Source organism: Colletotrichum siamense (genome assembly GCF_013390195.1).
Source record: "Colletotrichum siamense strain Cg363 chromosome Unknown KSG_Cg363_contig06, whole genome shotgun sequence".
In the NCBI taxonomy this organism is placed as follows: domain Eukaryota; kingdom Fungi; phylum Ascomycota; class Sordariomycetes; order Glomerellales; family Glomerellaceae; genus Colletotrichum; species Colletotrichum siamense.
In genome coordinates this window covers 1,365,252-1,384,868 of record NW_023501019.1, presented here as the reverse complement: position 1 = coordinate 1,384,868, position 19,617 = coordinate 1,365,252, and the positions used below count along the sequence as shown (strand labels likewise).

At 47.3% G+C, this 19,617-nt stretch overlaps 3 protein-coding genes across 3 annotated transcripts; 2 read left to right on the top strand and 1 right to left on the bottom strand.

Annotated features, from left to right (window-relative positions):
- Positions 1 to 1,938: 1,938 nt before the first annotated feature.
- On the top strand, positions 1,939 to 2,414 carry CGCS363_v009380 (GPI-anchored CFEM domain protein; the record flags this gene model as incomplete). Its single annotated transcript, XM_036641229.1, has 4 exons — positions 1,939 to 2,019; positions 2,084 to 2,154; positions 2,215 to 2,277; positions 2,351 to 2,414. The coding sequence occupies 4 exons, from the start codon at positions 1,939 to 1,941 to the stop codon at positions 2,412 to 2,414; spliced, it is 279 nt and encodes a 92-aa protein (XP_036493796.1).
- Positions 2,415 to 2,949: 535 nt separating this feature from the next.
- Positions 2,950 to 4,532, bottom strand: SDS23 (the record flags this gene model as incomplete). The annotated part of the gene is made up of 3 exons (XM_036641228.1): positions 2,950 to 3,598; positions 3,651 to 4,117; positions 4,173 to 4,532. The coding sequence occupies 3 exons, from the start codon at positions 4,530 to 4,532 to the stop codon at positions 2,950 to 2,952; spliced, it is 1,476 nt and encodes a 491-aa protein (XP_036493187.1).
- Positions 4,533 to 7,304: 2,772 nt separating this feature from the next.
- Positions 7,305 to 10,947, top strand: sal3 (Importin subunit beta-3; the record flags this gene model as incomplete). Its single annotated transcript, XM_036641227.1, has 6 exons — positions 7,305 to 7,487; positions 7,592 to 7,811; positions 7,901 to 8,076; positions 8,130 to 8,561; positions 8,614 to 10,685; positions 10,740 to 10,947. 6 exons carry the CDS (start codon positions 7,305 to 7,307, stop codon positions 10,945 to 10,947), a joined length of 3,291 nt encoding a protein of 1,096 aa, XP_036493188.1.
- Positions 10,948 to 19,617: the final 8,670 nt, after the last annotated feature.

Genomic DNA, 19,617 nt, shown 5'->3' with positions numbered 1-19,617 from the left:
CGGCTTGTGAACACACAATGGTTAGGCCACTGGTTAGGCCACTAGTCAAGTTTAGCGGCTGTGACGGTATCCACATCCGATATGGTGTAGTGGCCAACATGATGCCCTCTCATCCGTAGAGAGGTTAGGCATAGCCCCGAGTTCGATTCTCGGTTTCGGAATATTTTTGCCCTCGTCACAGACTTCTTCTTCTTCCTTTTCTGCTTTTTGCCTGCCCGGCCGCTTTTTAGTTCTCAGAGAAGACAAACTCAATCAACCCCTTCAATTCAACTTTTCGACGCAAACCCTCGTTGCATGCTAAGTAGGATAGACGTGTTTTGCTTGACTGTAGAACTGGTGGTCGTTTCTAGCCACTTTCTGGCATGAGACGAATGGTTGTGAGATTGGACGATGTCACAATCTTAATATGCCCTCACGCATCTCTCCCGAATCGCTGATCCCCTCCAACCAGCCTTGAATTCTATCCAACTGCCGGCGCGGGGAGCCCTTGAACGCTTCCCCTTCTCGGAGCCATCATCTCGTTAACCTATTCGACATCCTGTTTACAAAAGTCGCTTACACTTGGTGTCTCACGAAGTCCGTCGCTCAGACGCATAAGATTGGCTCCTTTTTGAAAATCAACAGAGACGAGGACTTCTTTCTACATCATCATCAGGTGCTTTTTTTTTTTTTTTTTTTTTTTTTTAACCCAAAGCAAGCCGCCTCGGCATAACAGAGTACGACGTGAGGCACACGAACGGCAACCGCCTCCCGCAACTTGTCCGCTCCGGTGCTTTCCCCGATGCAGGAACTCATCCTTGGCCAGCACATTCCCCGACTGCAACCCCGACCAAAATGTCAGAGTCGTATTCTTCCCCGCAAACCCCGGATTTCGAGCTCTAAGCGGCGGGGCTGGGGAGAAGCTGGATAACACACACCTCCCAGTCCAGGTTTCCTTGCAGTAGGGCGGACCTCCCCTCCTTCCTGTCGCCGTTGTGCCTGGGTGATGATGCCGACCCTGTCCCTTGTGGCAACCGATCTTTGATTGCCTGTGGAGAAGCGTAGTTGTGGCGTGTGTGAGCTTTCTTAGACGAACCTCTGAGAACTGGTTTCTCCTGCGATGCTCCGTAATGTCACATCAGTCGAGCTGTCTGGCGTCTAGTTTGGCCTCATGATCAGCAAGGCTTTATTTCTTCCCAAGGCAACCTTGCTGTGGCGCTAGTCGACCTGGCTGTGTTGTGCTGTCGAGGTGTTCCATGTCTATCTAGGCATGCCCTCGTGAAGGCGAGCCTGGCTGACTGACTCCAAGGACATTTGTTGTGCCAACCAAAGTCCATATCAAGCGATGATAGAAACCCCTAAATCTGGCTTTTGTATCCGTACCCAAACCTGATATCCCGATTAGCAGCATTTACATTGCATGGTGCAGTTTTGTCGCAGGGCCATCGTAATCTGTTCACTCTCAAACTGCTGAATGCCGCCACACGATTCCCCTCTGCCATATTCTCCAGATTCTCCATATGGAAATTTCACCGACGTAAGCCTTGTCCCTGGAACGTCACATCCGCCTGGGGTCGCTTCAGTCCGCGATGACCGCCTTGGCGACCTCCTCATCTCCTCGACCCCGCGCCTCCGTGCTCCCCGTCGGCTTCATGTGAAAGAAAATTGATGTTACTCGCAAGCGGAATGTGAGGGCTGGAATCGTTGGTTGAACAAGGAGTTTGCGGGGTAAGCCGACTTAGCAAGATGTCATGACTCTCTGGGAGATCAGGTACGGAGAGGAGGGAAGAAAGTGAGAAGAGAATGTGGCTAGATAGAGGACGTCTATATAAAGCCATGATAATCTTCCCCGGAATGTCGTGATCAATCCACTCGATTGCACAACAGTCTCATCTCTTACTTCAGACCCAACCAAGATTTATATACTTACTCTCACGTCGATCCGACCCACCAGTCAACATGCAGCTCAAGACCGTTGCCGTTGCCTTCTTCGCCAGCCTTGTTGCTGCCCAGGACCTCTCTGAACTCCCCGACTGCGCCGTATGATCCTCTCTGAGCGATGATTCGCTGTCGCGGACGACTCACTGATCCTCTTGATTTCCAGGAGCCCTGCTTCGTCGACAACTTCCCCATCTCCGGTTGCGCCTCTCAGACTGACTTCGCTTGCATCTGCGCGTAAGTAACGTCATTAGACGAAAGACTGCGCAATATGACTCCGCTAAACTTTTCCTGCAGCTCTTCTGCCTACAACTCGGCCGTCACTAGCTGTGTCCTTGGCGCTTGCGGGTCTGCCGATGTGTAAGTCTTCCCCCTACCCCTCGGCCGACACCGTCCATAATGGCCTCTTAAAGTACTAACATCTGTTAACAAGCCTTGCTGCCCTCAACTGGGCTACCACGACCTGCGACTCCGTTGGAGTGCCCATTGAACTCTGAGAAACCGCTGCGTTTCAAGGCCCAAGGGTGAATGTCGGTAGGCGATGGAGATGTTTGGATGCGTCTACAAGTTAATGGGTGAAACAACACGTACATAACTCAATAAAGACTTTGCCGGCCTATCCTATTAGATTGAACCGTCGAACTACAGGCGCAATGACTAGTTGCTCCTATGGAGTTGAATGCGTAACTTTTCTTCCTGGAATTAACCTAGGTATTATCACGTTCAGGGACTCGGCAAAGCAGAATAGCAGCACCAACCACCGGGTTTCGTCTCATGTATCACGGCTGGCCGGCACTGTGAACTAAATATAGACCCCCTGTATTGGGAATAAGAGCTTGCAATGCTCTCCTAATTGGATCAACTGCAAGAGTTCCGGCCGTCTAACGTAAAGCATAAACTTCAGCTAACCCATGCTCCTGTCAATTGATCCCATGCGGCGAAACCCAGGAAACGCCAGTCGTAAAACCCCACCAACACGCACCCCATCCACTTTAACATCCATCCTCCGAAGTAAGTTGCGCTTGATTCCCGTTACCGGCGCAGATCAAGGCTTGGTCTCGAGGAGTCGAGACTCGGCCGAATGGAGCTGCTTGAGCTTCTACGGCGTCGCGCTCGCTGCTCGCCTGGATCCGAGGGCCGCAAGCCAGACGACTTGGCGAACATATTCAGAATGTCAGTCAAGGAAATGACGCCAGTGAGCCGTCCCGACAGATGAGCGCCGGGCATAGCGGCTGCAGGTACAACGTTGTGTACCACCTGCGTAGGTAGCGGCGACTGCGGCGCCGACCCCGAGCCTGGCACCAAGATGCTTGACGTCGTCGGGGCCAGAAGGGGTGTCGCGGGCGCGCTCGGGCTGGGGGACGCGGACTCGACCACCCACATGCGGTGGGATTGCGTGGCGACCAGTTTCGCGACGGTGTGCGCCAACGTCGAATAAGGGTTCACGTAGAAGACTGGGAAGGAGTCTCTGCCGTGCTCAACGCCGCGCTCGCTGAGAATGACGGAGATGAAGTGCATGCAAGACGACTTTAGGAGGGGCGCATCGGCGGCGTTCGTCAAATGCTTGACATCTACGCTGGAGATATTGCCGACTACATTGTGGCCGTTGTCGATGACAGCAACGCTCGTCAAGCCTTCGGCGTTCATCAAGGCCAGCGCGTCGCCTAGTGGGCTGTCGGAACTACAAGGGGTCAGCTTTGTTTGGAAAAGGGTAGACCTTGGGGGCTGCTCACTTCACCGCTACGATTTGCTGAGTTCCAATGCCCAAATCACGCAGGATCATGGGGTATAGCTTGTCAATGGCAGGAAAGTTGATGCCCTCGTTCCAGAAGAACTCTACCAGTTTGAGCTGACTGAGAATACCGATTACGTCGCCAGCAGGGCTAGTCACAAGAACGCGGTGAATTCCGCTGCCAAAGACCTCGATGGCCTTGTCAAGCGTCTCGTCGAAGGGCAGCGTAATGAGCGACTCTTTTCTGCAGAGAGGTTGTATATCGCGCAGAGCTATGCTCCGTCCTTCCCGGGCCTTCGTTGCAATGTCATCGTATGTGGAAATCTGCTCCTCATCGGGCCTTGCCAGTCCGACAACTATCAGCAGGTATGTGTTGAGATCGTTGTAGTCGAAAGTGGAAACCGCGGTCTTGGAAGATGCACGTTCTCGGATTAGGACAACATTGGAGGGGCTTTGCTTGACGAGAATCTAGCGCGGCATTAGAAATGGTCACATCGGAGAAGCTGGGTTTTGGACGACAGACCATGGATGCCTCCTCGATGCTGGAGTCCAGGTCGACCCATTTAACATCGTCTTGAGCGACGAGCTCGTTTACGGAGACGTCGCGCCAGTCACGGCCTGCGAAGCGCGGGTTGGAGTGCTTGTTAGCAGCCGGAGGGTGATTGAGGAGCTCTTGAACGGCGGCCTGGGTGAATGAAGGGTGACGTTGGGCGCGAGGGGAGCCCGGAGCGTTTCTGAGGTTCTCAGCGAAGCTCTGGCGATGGGCATGTGTCGATTTGTGCAAGCTCGTCTGGGAGGGAGTTCGTTGGGGGATGGCCGGGGGTGAGGTTGCGACGAATGCACTCTCGTCCTTGTGCGGCGCGGGTGCCGCTGCTCCGTCCATTGCTCTACACGAAGGGCGTCACTTGGAAACAAATCGGTGTGATGGATTTTCCAAATTGTTCGGTTGCTTCGACTCGAGGCTTTGGGAAAGTTGTGAGGTAGATTCCGCGTCGGATTTGCAAAGTGTAAGGAATGGTCGTCCAAAGCTGAAGATCGGGTAAGGTAGTCGCAGAAATGAGGGAGCGCGGAGGCGACGGTGGCTGAGCAGAGTGCGGGCGAGGGTGTCGAGAGACGAGGGGTGGCCAATTCCAGGCCGGCTGATTGCGACTTCAAGGCAGCGTTGCCGAGACTCGGTTTATTACTGCGTACCTCAGAGAATGGAAGCTGGAGCTGGAGATGATGGCGGTAGATGTAGGTGCACCGCCTTAATTACGTAGAGCTTTGGGTTGTATCCGTACGGTGAGGTGGTAATTGAGGGGCAACGGCGCGGCACCCTACCCTGGGTCTTGCGACGCAGCAGATGGTGGATGTTGAAATGGGCCGGGCAGGGGATGCGATTATGTATCTTATGACACGAGGATCCGGAAGCAGTATCACTATGGGATGGGATGGCCCATATGGTACCCGGTTCGAATCGAGCAAAAGCCAGGAGGGATGGGTATTCTGAAGTCGGATGGAACATAAAAACGGTAGATTCAGAATCGTGGGGCGAGAGGGGGCGGCTTGCGAGGGCGTCGTCAGAGTAGGTGAGTTCACTCCCGTTCCCCAGGTGCTCGAACCCCAAGTGCTAACGCCGATAGTTACTGGGTTAAATTACCTAGGTGCAAGTACCTTTAGAAAGATCCAATGAAGGTGAGGAGAGATTGACAGGCAGCAGGGGCAGCTCACTGGACTACACTACGGGCCTTACCTACCCCTCCTTTGACAGGCGAGCGCGATGGTGACGGTGACGGTGACGGTGGCGGTGATGAAGGTGGCTGGCCAAAGCAGTCCCCGCTTCTGCTTGATGCACCACACCACACTCATGGCACCGGACCGTCCGCAGCTGGCCTCCGTCCCGGTGCCCCTCCATCCTCCTCCACCCGAATTATTGCATACCTTACGTATAGACCTAAGGTGCCGTGGGTGCCACGGTGCCTACCTTACCTAGGTACCTTACCCTTAAGGTATGGACCTACCTATCCAATGCGTGGCACCTTACATAACGCATACCTAGCAAGGAGGGTAGCAAATCACAGGCCGCCGGACACGCAGACACGCAAACAACCTGGAGGGCCTTGATGAAGAATCGCCTGCTGATCGACGACGCGTGCTGTCAATTTGCTGCAGCCACATAGGTGATAGGTAGGCACGTAGGATGTAAATTCAGGACATGCCCGAGGACCGGGCTGCACAATCATCAGGGCTTCGCAAAGTCCCAAGGCATTGTGAGAACCGATTGTCCTAATAATACATATTAGTGTAAACCTGTTTGTTGGGCATTTGATTGCTACCCAGCGAGTGGGCTCTGCCTGCGTACCTTACCTACCCAAGGTACCTAGGTAGGTAACGTAGGTAGGTAGGTAGGTAGGTAGGTAGGTAGGTAGGTAGGTATGGCAGCTGTCGTGCTACGCCCATCACCATGTTTGGCATCCTGTGGCATACCACGGACGTGCCGGTGAGATTGTCCCCCAGAACGAGACAGGCTGGTCAATAACTCACCATTGTTTGCTGCTCTGCCTCATTAGCCAACAATGAACTATTTACAACGGGATTTGATGTCTAATTACCGGCGGAAAGTACCCAGGCAATACTGGGTAACATTCACATGCATTGACAGCCAGTCAAAAGTCCAACCCACTAACAATTTCAGGCCTTTGGGAGCAACCAGTCAAGTAGGTATTGAATGGAACCAAATGACGGATGGCCCGTACCATGGGCTGCCGCCAGCCAGCCTGCAGACCGATCCACGACCCGACGGGACCTGAGGCGTGTCGGGTTGGACTCCCTTCCCAGCTTGCCAGCTTGGTCCTTGCCTGCCTACCTACCTAAGGTATTTTCAACCGTGAGTTCCTGGGTTAAGAGCGTAGATGTATGTGCCTTATGTAATAAGGTAGCGTATGCAACATACCTAGTAGGTAGGGAAGCACGGAGGGCACTCGCAAAGTAATGGTAAGGCACCATGGGCCGGCCTTTCAGCAAGTGGAGCAGAGGGACTCAAGAGGTGTGGCGTGTGCGGGCGGGCAGCAGCGCATCTTGCTCCACCACCCAACAGCCCCGCGCAAAATTATTCCATGTCATTTTTGTGTTGCTTTCCCCCTCCAAAGACCCGGCTCCAGTCCCTTCAACCATCGTGGGCATTACTGCCTCACTTCATATCTTTTGTGTTGTGACGAGTTCCTTTGTTTTGAGCCACCAAAACCACTTCTTCCCTCTCTACCACCCGCAACGCATACCATGCTCATTGTCGCCAGTCGCTGCATCCAGTAGTTGACTGTACTCACCCGCAAATTTACTGTCCTCCTCCTTCTATTCCGCCTTCCGACGCGCGCTCGCTTACTTTGGCGCTCTCAAAAGAGACAACCGCCAAAAGACAAGGTTAAAAAAAAAAAAAAAAAAAAAAAAAAAAAAAAAAAAAAAAAAAACCACCGAGCCAGAGCGAGCGAGAGACGCACCCCCCTCCAGAGCCAAACACACGCCAGCTCTTATCCCTCCGAGCCTCCCCACATCGCCCTTCGCGCGGTTCTGTCCACCTTCCACCGCCCCGACTGTCTTGGTCTTGGGGCTGGTTATTTTCAACCTCGAAAAACTTCCTTCGACTCGAGAGCATTTACCACTGCCACCGGTCGCAATCATGTCCATGTTGCCGCCAGACGTCCACCAGGAGTTGGGACAGCTCCTGCAAGCTCTGCAGAGCCCTGAGAACTCTGTCCGTACGCAAGCGGAGGAGCATCTGCAAAACAACTGGACGACCACCCGTCCCGAGGTCCTGTTGATGGGTTTGGCTGAGCAGATTCAAATCGGTGCTGATGCTTCGGTGTGTTTCCTTCTCGCATCTGGGCTCCCCTCACACACTCTCCATCCCTGCCCCTCTTCTGCCCCTCGCGACGCGACATTTGGCTAATTTCACCACCACAACAGACACGTTCTTTCGCTGCCGTCATTTTCCGAAGAATCGCCTCCAAGAGCCGCAAGAATGAGCGCGGCGAGCTTGTCGATATGTTCTTGTCCTTGTCCAAGGACCAGGCTGCCGTCATCCGCCAGAAGCTTCTCGAGAGTTTGGGAGGGGACTTCCAACGTGCCGTACGAAATAAAATCAGCGACGCTGTCGCTGAGGTAGCGAGGCAATACACCGAGAACAGTACGTCCTTCACCTCACACTCCACTCACCTCAGACGCACGCGAGAAGCCCCGCGCTTGGGATTGAACTTGCGCCTAACATCATGGCAGACGATTCCTGGCCCGAACTCCTTGGAGGTCTCTTCCAGCTTAGCATAGCCCCCGACGCCGAGAAGCGCGAGACTGCTTTCCGCGTCTTCTCAACCACCCCCGGTGTCATCGAAAAGCAACACGAGGATAACGTTATCGGAGCCTTCCAGAAGGGCTTCAAGGATGACTCTGTTCAGGTATGACGGACCCTGGCGCCCACCATGCAGAACACGAACTGACAGTGGAAAAGGTACGCCTGGCTGCCATGGAGGCCTTTGCCGCCTTCTTCAGAAACCTGGGCAAGAAGGCACAGCCCAAGTTTTACCCTCTCATCCCCGACGTCCTCAACATCCTGCCCCCGATCAAGGACAGCCATGACTCTGAAGACCTCAGCGGTGCCCTCGTCGCCCTCATCGATATGGCCGAGACTGCGCCGAAGATGTTCAAGCCTTTGTTCCATAACTTGGTACAGTTCGCCGTCTCTGTTATTCAGGATAAGGAGCTCGACAACCTTTGCCGCCAGAACGCCCTGGAGCTGATGGCCACTTTCGCCGATTACGCGCCATCTCTGTGCCGCAAGGACCCCACATACACGAACGACATGATCACTCAGTGCCTGAGTTTGATGACCGACCTAGGCGAAGATGATGACGATGCTGCTGAATGGCTGGCGTCTGATGATGTGAGCTGCTCCTGTTTCCCAGCCTCTGCGCTTACCTATTAACGAATTCTAGCTTGACCAAGAGGAGAGCGACCAAAATCACGTTGCTGGAGAGCAATGCATGGACCGGCTGGCCAACAAGCTTGGCGGACAAACAATCCTCGCCCCGACCTTTAACTGGCTTCCTAGAATGATGACCTCTATGGCTTGGAGAGATAGGCATGCGGCTCTTATGGCGATTTCCGCCATCTCCGAAGGCTGCAGAGAGCTCATGATTGGGGAGCTTAGCCAGGTCCTCGATCTTGTTGTTCCTGCGCTCAAGGATCCCCATCCCCGTGTGCGCTGGGCTGGATGCAATGCCTTGGGTCAAATGAGCACTGACTTCGCGCCGAAGATGCAAACGGACTACTACGACCGCGTTCTCAAGGCAATCATCCCCGTCCTCGACTCCCCCGAGGCCCGCGTTAAGTCTCATGCTGCTGCGGCTCTGGTCAACTTCTGTGAGGAGGCCGAGAAGTCCATCCTGGAGCCCTACTTGGATGAGCTGCTTTCTCATCTCTTCCAGCTCCTGCAGAATGAGAAGCGATACGTCCAGGAGCAGGCTTTGTCGACCATTGCGACCATTGCTGATGCCGCGGAGGCCGCTTTCTCAAAGTATTACGACACGCTCATGCCCCTGTTGGTGAATGTCCTGCAGACGGAGAACGAGAAGGAATTCCGCCTTCTTCGCGCCAAGGCTATGGAGTGTGCTACCTTGATCGCTCTGGCTGTTGGCAAGGAGAGACTCGGCCAGGATGCCATGACCCTGGTTCACCTGCTCGCGAACATTCAGGCTAACATTACCGACTCTGATGACCCGCAAGCTCAGTACCTGATGCACTGCTGGGGTCGCATGTGCAGAGTTCTTGGACAAGAGTTCCTGCCCTTCCTGCCCAACGTTATGCCTCCTCTTCTCGAGCTGGCCAGTGCGAAGGCCGACATTCAGCTTCTGGACGACGATGACCAGGTCGAGCAGATCCAACAAGAGGATGGATGGGAGCTTGTTCCCCTCAAGGGCAAGATGATCGGTATCCGTACTAGCACTATGGAGGACAAGAATATGGCCATTGAGCTCTTGGTCGTCTACGCCCAGGTACTCGAGGGCAGCTTTGCCCCCTACGTCGCACAGATCATGGAGAAGATCGCTCTTCCAGGCCTGGCTTTCTTCTTCCATGACCCGGTCAGGTTCATCTCTGCCAAGTTGGTACCCCAGCTCCTCAGCTCTTACAAGAAGACGTATGGAAGTCCTTCCCCAGAACTCAGCGGACTGTGGGCTGCCACTGTCGACAAGCTTCTTGAGGTGTTGACCGCCGAGCCTGCTATCGATACTCTGGCCGAAATGTACCAGTGCTTCTACGAGTCGGTTGAGGTAGTTGGCAAGGGCTGTCTGACAACCGATCACCTCTCTCGGTTCATTGACTCTGTTCACTCCGCCATTGAGGATTACAAGGACCGTGTCGCTCAGCGCGCTGAAGACAAGGAGGGTGCGACTGCTGAGGACGCAGAAGATGAAGCTGACGATGTTCTGTTGGCCATTGAGGATGACCAGACGCTCCTTTCAGACATGAACAAGGCTTTCCACGCTATCTTCAAGAACCACGGATCCGCCTTCCTCCCTGCCTGGGAGCGCCTAATCAGCACCTACGAAGGCTTCCTCAAGTCAGATGACCCGACGCAACGCCAGTGGGGTCTTTGCATTATGGACGACGTTTTGGAATACTGCGGGCCCGAAAGCCAGCGCTACGCCAACTACATTACTCAACCTCTTGTTGACGGCTGCAGGGACTCATCACCGGCTATCCGCCAGGCCGCTGCGTATGGTATTGGTGTGGCTGCTCACCGTGGCGGTGCTCCCTGGGCTCAATTCCTGGGCGGCGCCATGCCTTTCCTCTTCCAGGTCACGCAAGTTCCCGACGCGCGCAGCGAAGACAACGTGTACGCCACGGAGAACGCTTGTGCCGCTATCGCCAAAATTCTACACTACAACGCTAGTTCTGTTCAGGATCCCAATGGCATCGTGACTCAGTGGATCGAGACTCTGCCAGTCACCAACGACGAAGAAGCGGCGCCGTATGCGTATGCCTACTTGGCTGAGCTCATTGACCAGTAAGTGATGAACATACATGAAATCTGGGCAGTCGCTAACACAATTACTTTTAGGCAACATCCCGCGGTTATGGGCCAAGCCGGTAAGGTTTTCGTTTTCACTGCTCAGGCATTGGAAGCAGACACCCTTCAGGGGCAAACGGCCAGCCGTGTTGTCACGGCTATCAAGGCGCTTCTCTCCGCGGCGGGCGTGAACCCCGCACCCCTGCTCCAGCAGTTCTCACCCGAGGCCCAACGTACGATCACGGCCTACTTCTCGTAGAACTTCTAGTGGCTTGACCACGGTTGAAGTAGCACACACGAGGCTCAGAATTCCGTGGAAAATGGAGTTGGGGGTTGTTGTACTAGATGGATGTTGAGATGATACCACAGGCACGAAGAAAAGACCCTCTCCGCAGCAACAGTTTTGGACTTTGAATATGTCGAGCCACACAAAACTAGCATGGGAGAAAGAGGCGTCAAGAGCCGAGATATTCTTGGAGGATGAAAGTGTGTGCGCAAGAAGGCCGGTCTGGGCCGTTCCTTCGTTTTCTCGCCGCCGCCCGATGGTGGCGCACTGTGACGCCGATACGATGATATAAAGGAGAGGTTGTTTTGCAGATAGAAATTCAATCCGATATGATGAAGCGTCGCCAATATGCAAATCTGATTGTGTGCGCGGAACGGAGCAGCAACATGGAGTCCGGCCATGCTACTGTGTTTGACGTGAAACGCGGCTTCGAGGAAACAGTGCTGTGATGTGATGAGGCTGCCCCCCCGACGCTGCCAAAGTCGGGAATGCGGCGCCCGAAGCGGCGGCAGCTGGTAGAATTCTGGTCTTAAACAACACGCCGAGGAGGTGGCAGGAAATCTGCTCAGTAATGTCGGACCCGTCTTGCATTGCAACTAGGTGAGGAATGATGAGCCTGTTCAGCCATACAGCTGAGATGCTCCTGATGCCGGACCGACTGCAGACGAGCCACCATTCATCCACCCGGCTGTCCATCGATGTCAAATAAGGGACAATGGCATGTTTGGCTTCGGATAAGATTTCGAGAGTCACTTGCTTCCTGTCCGAGTTCACCGGATGTCCTGTCTTATTTTGTGGGCTTGTATGGGAAAGATGAAGAGTGATTGATTGGCTGGCTGGAGACATCTGGGAACAAGGAGGCGGGAAACCTGACTTGCAAAAAGATGGGCAAATGGAATTGCCATGCTCTCTGCTGCAGGGGAGGAAGGGGTGGGGTATTGACGTCTTTGGCTCAAGTCTCAGTCTCACCCATAGTCAAGGTTGCACACAGGCGCGCTCAGTCAAGCCAGCACAGCGACTACGGATACAGCCACCCGCCGAGCTTCTTTCCTTTTTCCTTTCTTCCCTTCGTTCTCATATCGTATCAAAACCCCTTTTCATGGTTGTTTCTTTCCGATAAGGCACGGGGTGGCCCAGCTGTCTGGTTTGACACTGACAGGTCCAACCGCCATCGGGGCCTTCGAGGGAGGGGCCTTTGGAGGAGCGCAAGTCCGTCGCTCCTTTATGTCTACAGGACGGGGGGAAGGGGAGGAATGTGCTTGGTGTGACACGACCTTGCATCGATCACGGGGATGGGATTTCGAGGATGGGGATCTGGTGTAACGATGGCAGGCACGTCGATAAATGGTAGCTAGTCGCACAAGAGACACCATCGAGCTCGCGCAGACCCATCTGTGTCATCGCGATGGCCGCATCGCATACACTCCATTGCGTTGACAGCGTCCGCCCCCCCTTTTTGCCGAAATTACGCACACATAATCCCTATATATACATAAAAATTTGCCTAACGCCATATAGATATTTATAGTATAGCAATTAACCTATTCTAATAGCTTTAATTAATCTATTTCTATTAAATCTCATTATCTAAGGGCATCATAATACCTCCTAAACGCCACTGCGCAGCTCAGTAGGCAGATAATAACCCTTCTAAGCATCATCCATCACCTATCGCTAATAGTACGCAGAAACAATAATATATACAACAACTAGCATAAGATACCGCTAAAGATCCTCCTCAACACTCTACCTCACTATTAATCAGAATCATTACGCCCACTAAGAGGGCTTACTAAGCTGCTACCACTAAAGAGGCCGCTAAGGAGGCTACTAAGGAAGTTATTATTACTGAAGCTAAACCTAAAACTAATGATTTAGTAGCAGCTAAGTTTATATCATAAAGAAAGTATATACTTATAGCCCCTCTATCATCATAAAAAGCTCTAAAAACATCCTCTTACTAAAAAGTAATAATAATATAGAAGAAGCAAAAAAAGGATCTACTATATATAATCTAGCTCTAAAATACTCTACTTTTATTAATACTACTATTTTAACTAAACTTAACCTTAGTTAACCTAACCTCTTATTAAACTACTTAATTTATAGATAATATACTTATAGCCTCTTACTATAGCGCTAATAATATATTTATATTATTCTATAATATATTTAAAGAGGAAGATAATATAAGTAATAAGGAACTAACTCTACTATAAATCTAGGTTACCTATAGCCTAGCGCTTAAAAGTAATAGTTTACTTATTCTTAATCTAACTATTAAGAGCATTATATATAATAGATTTAGTATTACTCTTATATTAAATATAAATAGTAGAGACTAAGAGGCAGATAGTAACGCCTAACTTAAAGCAGAAGTAGCTTACTTATATATTATAAAAAAAGCTAATATTACTATTATTATTACTTAGAGGAAGCCTACTAATATATTTAAACTAACACTAATCTTTACTTAAATTTATCTATTTACTAGAGGGGTTACTTAGCTAAATATTCTATAGGTTAATATTATCCCCTCTCTTAAATAAGCTAAAGAGAGAGGTAAAGTCCACCTCACTATTAAGTAGTAATATAGCGCTATACTAATCTCTAGTAGTATAGTAACTAGTATATAAACGCCTTAAAAAAGTAGCTAAGTAGGCGTTTTAGCTAATATATAAGAGGTAATTAATTATAAGGCTAATAATCCTATAAATATTAAGCGTTAAAAGGAAGGTATATACAGATAACTTCTCTATACGCATATCTACCTAGAGTACTAGAGATATAAGAATAGTTTAAGTAATAAGAAGTTTAACTAATACTATATACTAAGCTAGAAGTACTATAAAATTAAATCTCACTATATAGAGAAGTAAGTAAAAGCTATTATAACTAAATAGGCTAGTGTTAATAATATAAAACCACCTAAAGAACTACTTAATGAGATTCTTTATAACTAATTTATAGAGGATTAGAAACGCTAAAGTAAGAGAAGTAAAAATATTATAGAGGTTAATAATAACTAAGAGATAATAATAATAATAGAAGAGAAGGCTGAAAATATTATACTTCTATTATTAGGGTTAAGATCTAGCCTAACTAACATTAATAGTAACGCTATTATTAATATATATAGTAACACAGGAGCGCTAGATTATTATCTTTAATATTCTAACCTATATATATAGCTACTGCTACTAGCGCTATTGCTGCTAATATATTAGCTATATATAAATATCTCATAATATTTATTACTAACTCTTTTACTATTAAACCTTCTAAGCATTTATTAACTAAGTATTACACTCCTAATTTATTTATCCTTACTAGTAATACTAAATTCACCTCAAAAAGCTTTAAATTAAGTAGCTAGCTTTATTAAGTAGTTTATATCTATCTGCAATAAGTAATATAATATTAATAAAAGGTTTAAAAAGAAGCTATAGAAACTATAATTAGTAGATAGTAACTTATAAGTAATTTATAAGTTACTAGATATTTAGTTTACTAAATAAGGTTTTACTTAAGATCTTACTGAAGATATTAAGAACTTAATTAAATCCTTTATAGATAATAGCACCTACTATAGAGGGCAGTCTAACACCCTCTCTAATATAATATCTCACTCTGAACTTTATTTAAACTATTAAGAGTTAGAAGGAGATATTTATATAAGAATATACGTTAGATTACTAGGAGGGATAGCAGTAGCACTAGTTAAAAACTCTATAGCACTAGTTTTAAGTAAGTTAGGGTTATCCTAATATATTAACGCCCTAATGCTATATTAATCTATTAAGCAAGAGATCTATAGTATACTAGTTAAAGTTAGTTAATATAGTAAATATATATAGAGCTATTTATTATTAAATATAGCTAACTTTATAAGTATTTTAGAACTCTTTAGTTTTATTTTATTACTACTACTATTAGTATTATAGATACTACCTATATAGTTATAAATTAAATAAGATAAAATTAAATAAAGTAATAAAGATAATTAGATTAAAATCTTAAGTAATATATTATTAATAGAGATATATTACTTAGAGGAGGATAATAAAGAAGAGTGATATAGTAAAAGTAATATAAAGTTTAACTATATATGCGATTTTTTTATATAATATGTTTAACTATAGAAAAGTCTACTTATAGCTATAGATTTAATACTACTGCTCTATATATATAAAAGCAATAGAATTATTATTATTTTAGATCTATAAATAATATACTTTAATCTATCTTAATACTAATTAGAAGTAGTTAAAGTCTCTAACTATAATTAAAGTCTCTAATCGTAATAATATATTATTATCACAAATTATTATTATAAGTATTAATAACGCATTTCAGCTGTTATACAGGCAAAATTAATATATATATATAGCTACTAACGAAAATAATAGATAATAGTATATTTTTTATGTTTTAATGCGCTTATAGCTAACCTTTTAGCAATCTTATTAGCTATAATCATAGATTTAATGATTAACTATTATATAATAACATAATTAAGATCTATTGCATGCGAACGCATAATAAAAATTTAAATTACTTACTAATGTTTAATATTAGCAGCAAATCCTCCCTTTTATAATTTAATATTATTAAATATATACTCTATCTTATTAAAGTTAACAAATAAATAGCAGAAATAGCCCTTAATTTAGGGTAAATAATACCTAATCTCTATAGCGCAGTTATATAGATATTTTATAAAATCCTAAGTATTATTCTTATTATTATTCCACTTTAAATACATCTTCCTAATATATCGCTTTAGATTGCTAAAGTACTCTTTAATAGAGTTAAAGTCTAGTAAATATAAAAGCAGAAACTTAAGATAGACACCTAATACTTAATATAAACCCTTAATTTTAGGTATATAATAGCAAGAGAGGTTATCTATAATAATAATAAAGTTTAGCTCTAGAAAACGCCTATATTTTAAGATAAAGCACTCCTATAGCTAACAAAAGAACCTATTACTATTAGTTATACTATAATATATAGTTAAGTATAAGATACTACTTAACGTGAAAGCTAGTAGGATCTATACGTAAAAGTTCTAAAACTAATTAATCTCTGCAGTTTAAAACATAGCAAGCCCTTTTAGCACCTATCTAATCCTCTATATCCTAGTATCCTTATTAACACTAGATTTATTAATAAATACTAGCTAGTTAGGGTAATATCGTTATATACAGTATAAATACTCATATTATAGTTCATTACTTCACTAAGCAGCAATAATCTTAGACTTCTTATTCGTCCAGCTAGCTGAGTTTAACTGTCAACTAATTACAGAACAACTAATCTAAATCTTAAAAGCTTTAAATAGGAAATCTTACATCTCTTTAAGAGATAGATCGCTATAATACTACAGTAGTTCAAGAAGCTCTATATAATACCATATTTCTATCTTTTATTAACTCTAATAGCACCTCTTATATCTCTACACTTCGCTAGTAATATTATATTATAATCTATATCGTTAAATTGTTTATTTAGTATAGCTAATAATACTTACCAGCTTATAAGTCTTTTAGTCTTCAAATAGCAGTATTATTACAATTATTAATAGCTATAAATTTAATATTCTAGGCACTATTATATTATTATTATTACCTAGCATCTTTCTTAATATATCTAATATAATAAACCATAGATATATACTAACTAGCAGCAAACTATAAGTAATAAGGTATAATCTATATAGTAGTAAACTCTTACTTAATATTATAAATAAGCTAAGCTATTAGGAGAGTTATTAATCTTATTAACTACTAAAGTATTTACTCTAAAGAACTATATTAAGCTTCTTAATATACTTATATATTACTTAGAGCTATATAAACTATATACTAAATAGATATATAAAGTTATATAGTAGGTCTCTTCTTCTATTCCTCAATAAATATCATTTTAATCTCTTATAACGAAAATAAACCTTTTATTAGTTAAATAGTATAGGGATAAGGTAACTAGCTAAGTTAGCAATACCTTAATAAGTAGATTAACTGCTATAGAAGTATAAAATACATACCTTATATCTCTATTATGTAGTTATATATTTAAATACTACTAGGACTATAGTGATTAACAGTAATTAAGGTGTTAGTGATAACTTTAACGCGTTTTGCGTGCGATGCAGAGAAATGCGCGTCACAGCGTAAAATTGGCTTTTTTTCATGTTTTTGCATAAGCGGGGAAAAAAAAGGGGGGCGGACGCTGTCAACGCAACGGAGTGTAGCTCCAGGGGTTCAGCCGCGCGGGGGGGCCACCTACCCATTTCAGGGCCTTCCCTCTCGTCTCTTCTCCTAGTGCCTCCAAGCGATGGTACCTCGTGGGCATGCCCGGATAGCTGGGTCTTTTTTTTCTCTCTTCAGGCAAAGGGATGATAAGGCAGCTCGGGTGCTATTGATGCACGTCCGTTTGGTGCGCCTAAGGGGTGGCGCTCCTCCCGAGAGCTGCTGCTGGCAAGGCTTCTCTCATCACAAGCGTTTCAGAGAGACGGCGGACCAACCAAAAGGAAAGAACGACCAAAAAGGTGCAGGAAGCTCCCGCTGGACGCTTCTGCCATTCCGTTTGGCTCACGGTTGAGGAATTGTGCAAGGGAGGGGAAGGGGTTGCACATCGTCTTTGCACATGACTGACAGGTGGACGGTTCGTGGCATTACCTTCCGTACGTTGCAGAGGCACATCTCGATGACAAGAGACGGTGTAGATCGGGCAGGAAACCAATCTAGGAGACAGCACAGCTAGTGGATGATGGGTTTGTTCATCTTCGCTTCTTCCGGGGCCTTATTCGGCTCGTCACATGGCGAGAGAGGGCTAGGTGGCTGGCGCATGGGAAAAGGCGCAGGCCAGGCACACACATGGAGACACACACACACACACGCACACAAATACTTAGACTCGCACTCACACGTACACACACCACAGCGCAATCCTCCTTGTCTCGTGATATGTGTGGCTGTCGTAAATCCCTGATGGTCGGGTTTACGCATGGCTATTCATAGGATTTGGGTGGTAAAGTGAGAACTGGGCCAACTGGGTGGGTTGCTAAGGCTGGATACGGCAAGGGGAGGGGGGAGGAGAAACGATTACATTGGAAGTTGGCTGAGACGAGAAGGCTGCGAGTCAGGTAGTTAGCGATCAGTCCGGCAACTCGAGGACGGGCAGATCGCGAGTGTGGGATGGGAAAACGGTGGAATGTTAGTTGTGGTACGGGTATCCGTACGGAACTGGGTAGTGCAGAATGCGACGGACGGGGAAGGCAGATGGGACGCCAGGTAGGTATGTGGGTGCTGGGGGGTAACCAACGGTCATGTTCAGCTAAGGTAGGACAACCGATATCTACACGTACTACCTGTGAATGTCCTCCTGGATGGGCTGGAAGAAGGACGAAGTAGGCCTGCAGGCCACCGGAAGTTGAGGGAAAGGGAACTTGCAGAATGGCGGCAGAAACCGATCATCGATGGAGATGGCAATGAGGGAACTGCATCGCACTTTATCTAGTTCTTGTAAGGGAAAGAGGGCGGGCTGAGAGATGAAGGGAGAAAGGAAGGGAAGGTAAGGGAAGGTAAGGTAAGGTACCTTACGCCGCACAGCACCAAGCGCGGTGGGATGGATCATGGATGGGACCAACGGTTCTCTGTCGCCGGCCAGCCGGGGCTGGATGCTGCATGTTTCTTGCTGTGCGGCACTGTTTGTAGTGCGCCCTTGGAAGGCCTACTTGTATGACGAAATGGATTTTCTGGCGTGCCAAAGTGTACTGCCCTTCTTTATTAGCTAAGCCACAGACAGTACCTTATCCGTAGGAGTTGTAGGGGAACCCCTACTCTCAGCGGTTTCGGCTAGTTATGTGTCGCCTCGGTGGCAATGGGAGATTCATTTCCAAGGTTTGGGAAATGCTGGCTCCGCTTGTTCTTTGAAAGACACCTCATAATAAGCCCCAGGCACAGGCTAACTTGCAGCGCAGCGTACCTAAGGTAAGGTAAGGTAAGGTAGCGCAGGCAGTTCAGAGACTCAGGCCATGTCTTGCGGGACACACCTATTCGGGGGGCGTTGATTCCTCACGCATGTTGGCAGTTGCCGTGATGGTGCTGGATTTGGACAGGCGAAGTGGGGGTCTCGGACCGCCCATGGATGGCCCACTCCGAAGCAGGGCAGCCAGCCAGCCAGCCAGCCAGCCAGCTACACCTTGCCGTACCTTACCTTACCTACTGTTAATGAGGCAATGTAAACCAAGGGCGTTGATATCGAAAGCCGTCGACATTCCGCACACCGGGTCAAAGTCTCCTTACTTGTGCTCCACGAGATGGCTTTCGTACATCGTGCTTCCCTGTTGCCATGCCGTGCTATGCCATGTCATGCCATGTCTTGCAGCGCCGATGGAAGTGACTCGACCGGGGGATTGCACCCCAAGGCGTCGCGGCCGAGGCATCCAATCTAGTGCTCATCACGCCTCAGTAGAATACAAGCAAGACTTGGGCTCCAACACAAAATCCAATGCCGCCCGCAGTCGACGGTGCCTGATCCAATGTCCGTTTATTACTTGCAGCAACGAACGAACCAGAGCCCGTGTTGGATATAAATAAAAGTCAAAAAATCAATGCCCGGTGCCGAAGGGCTAGG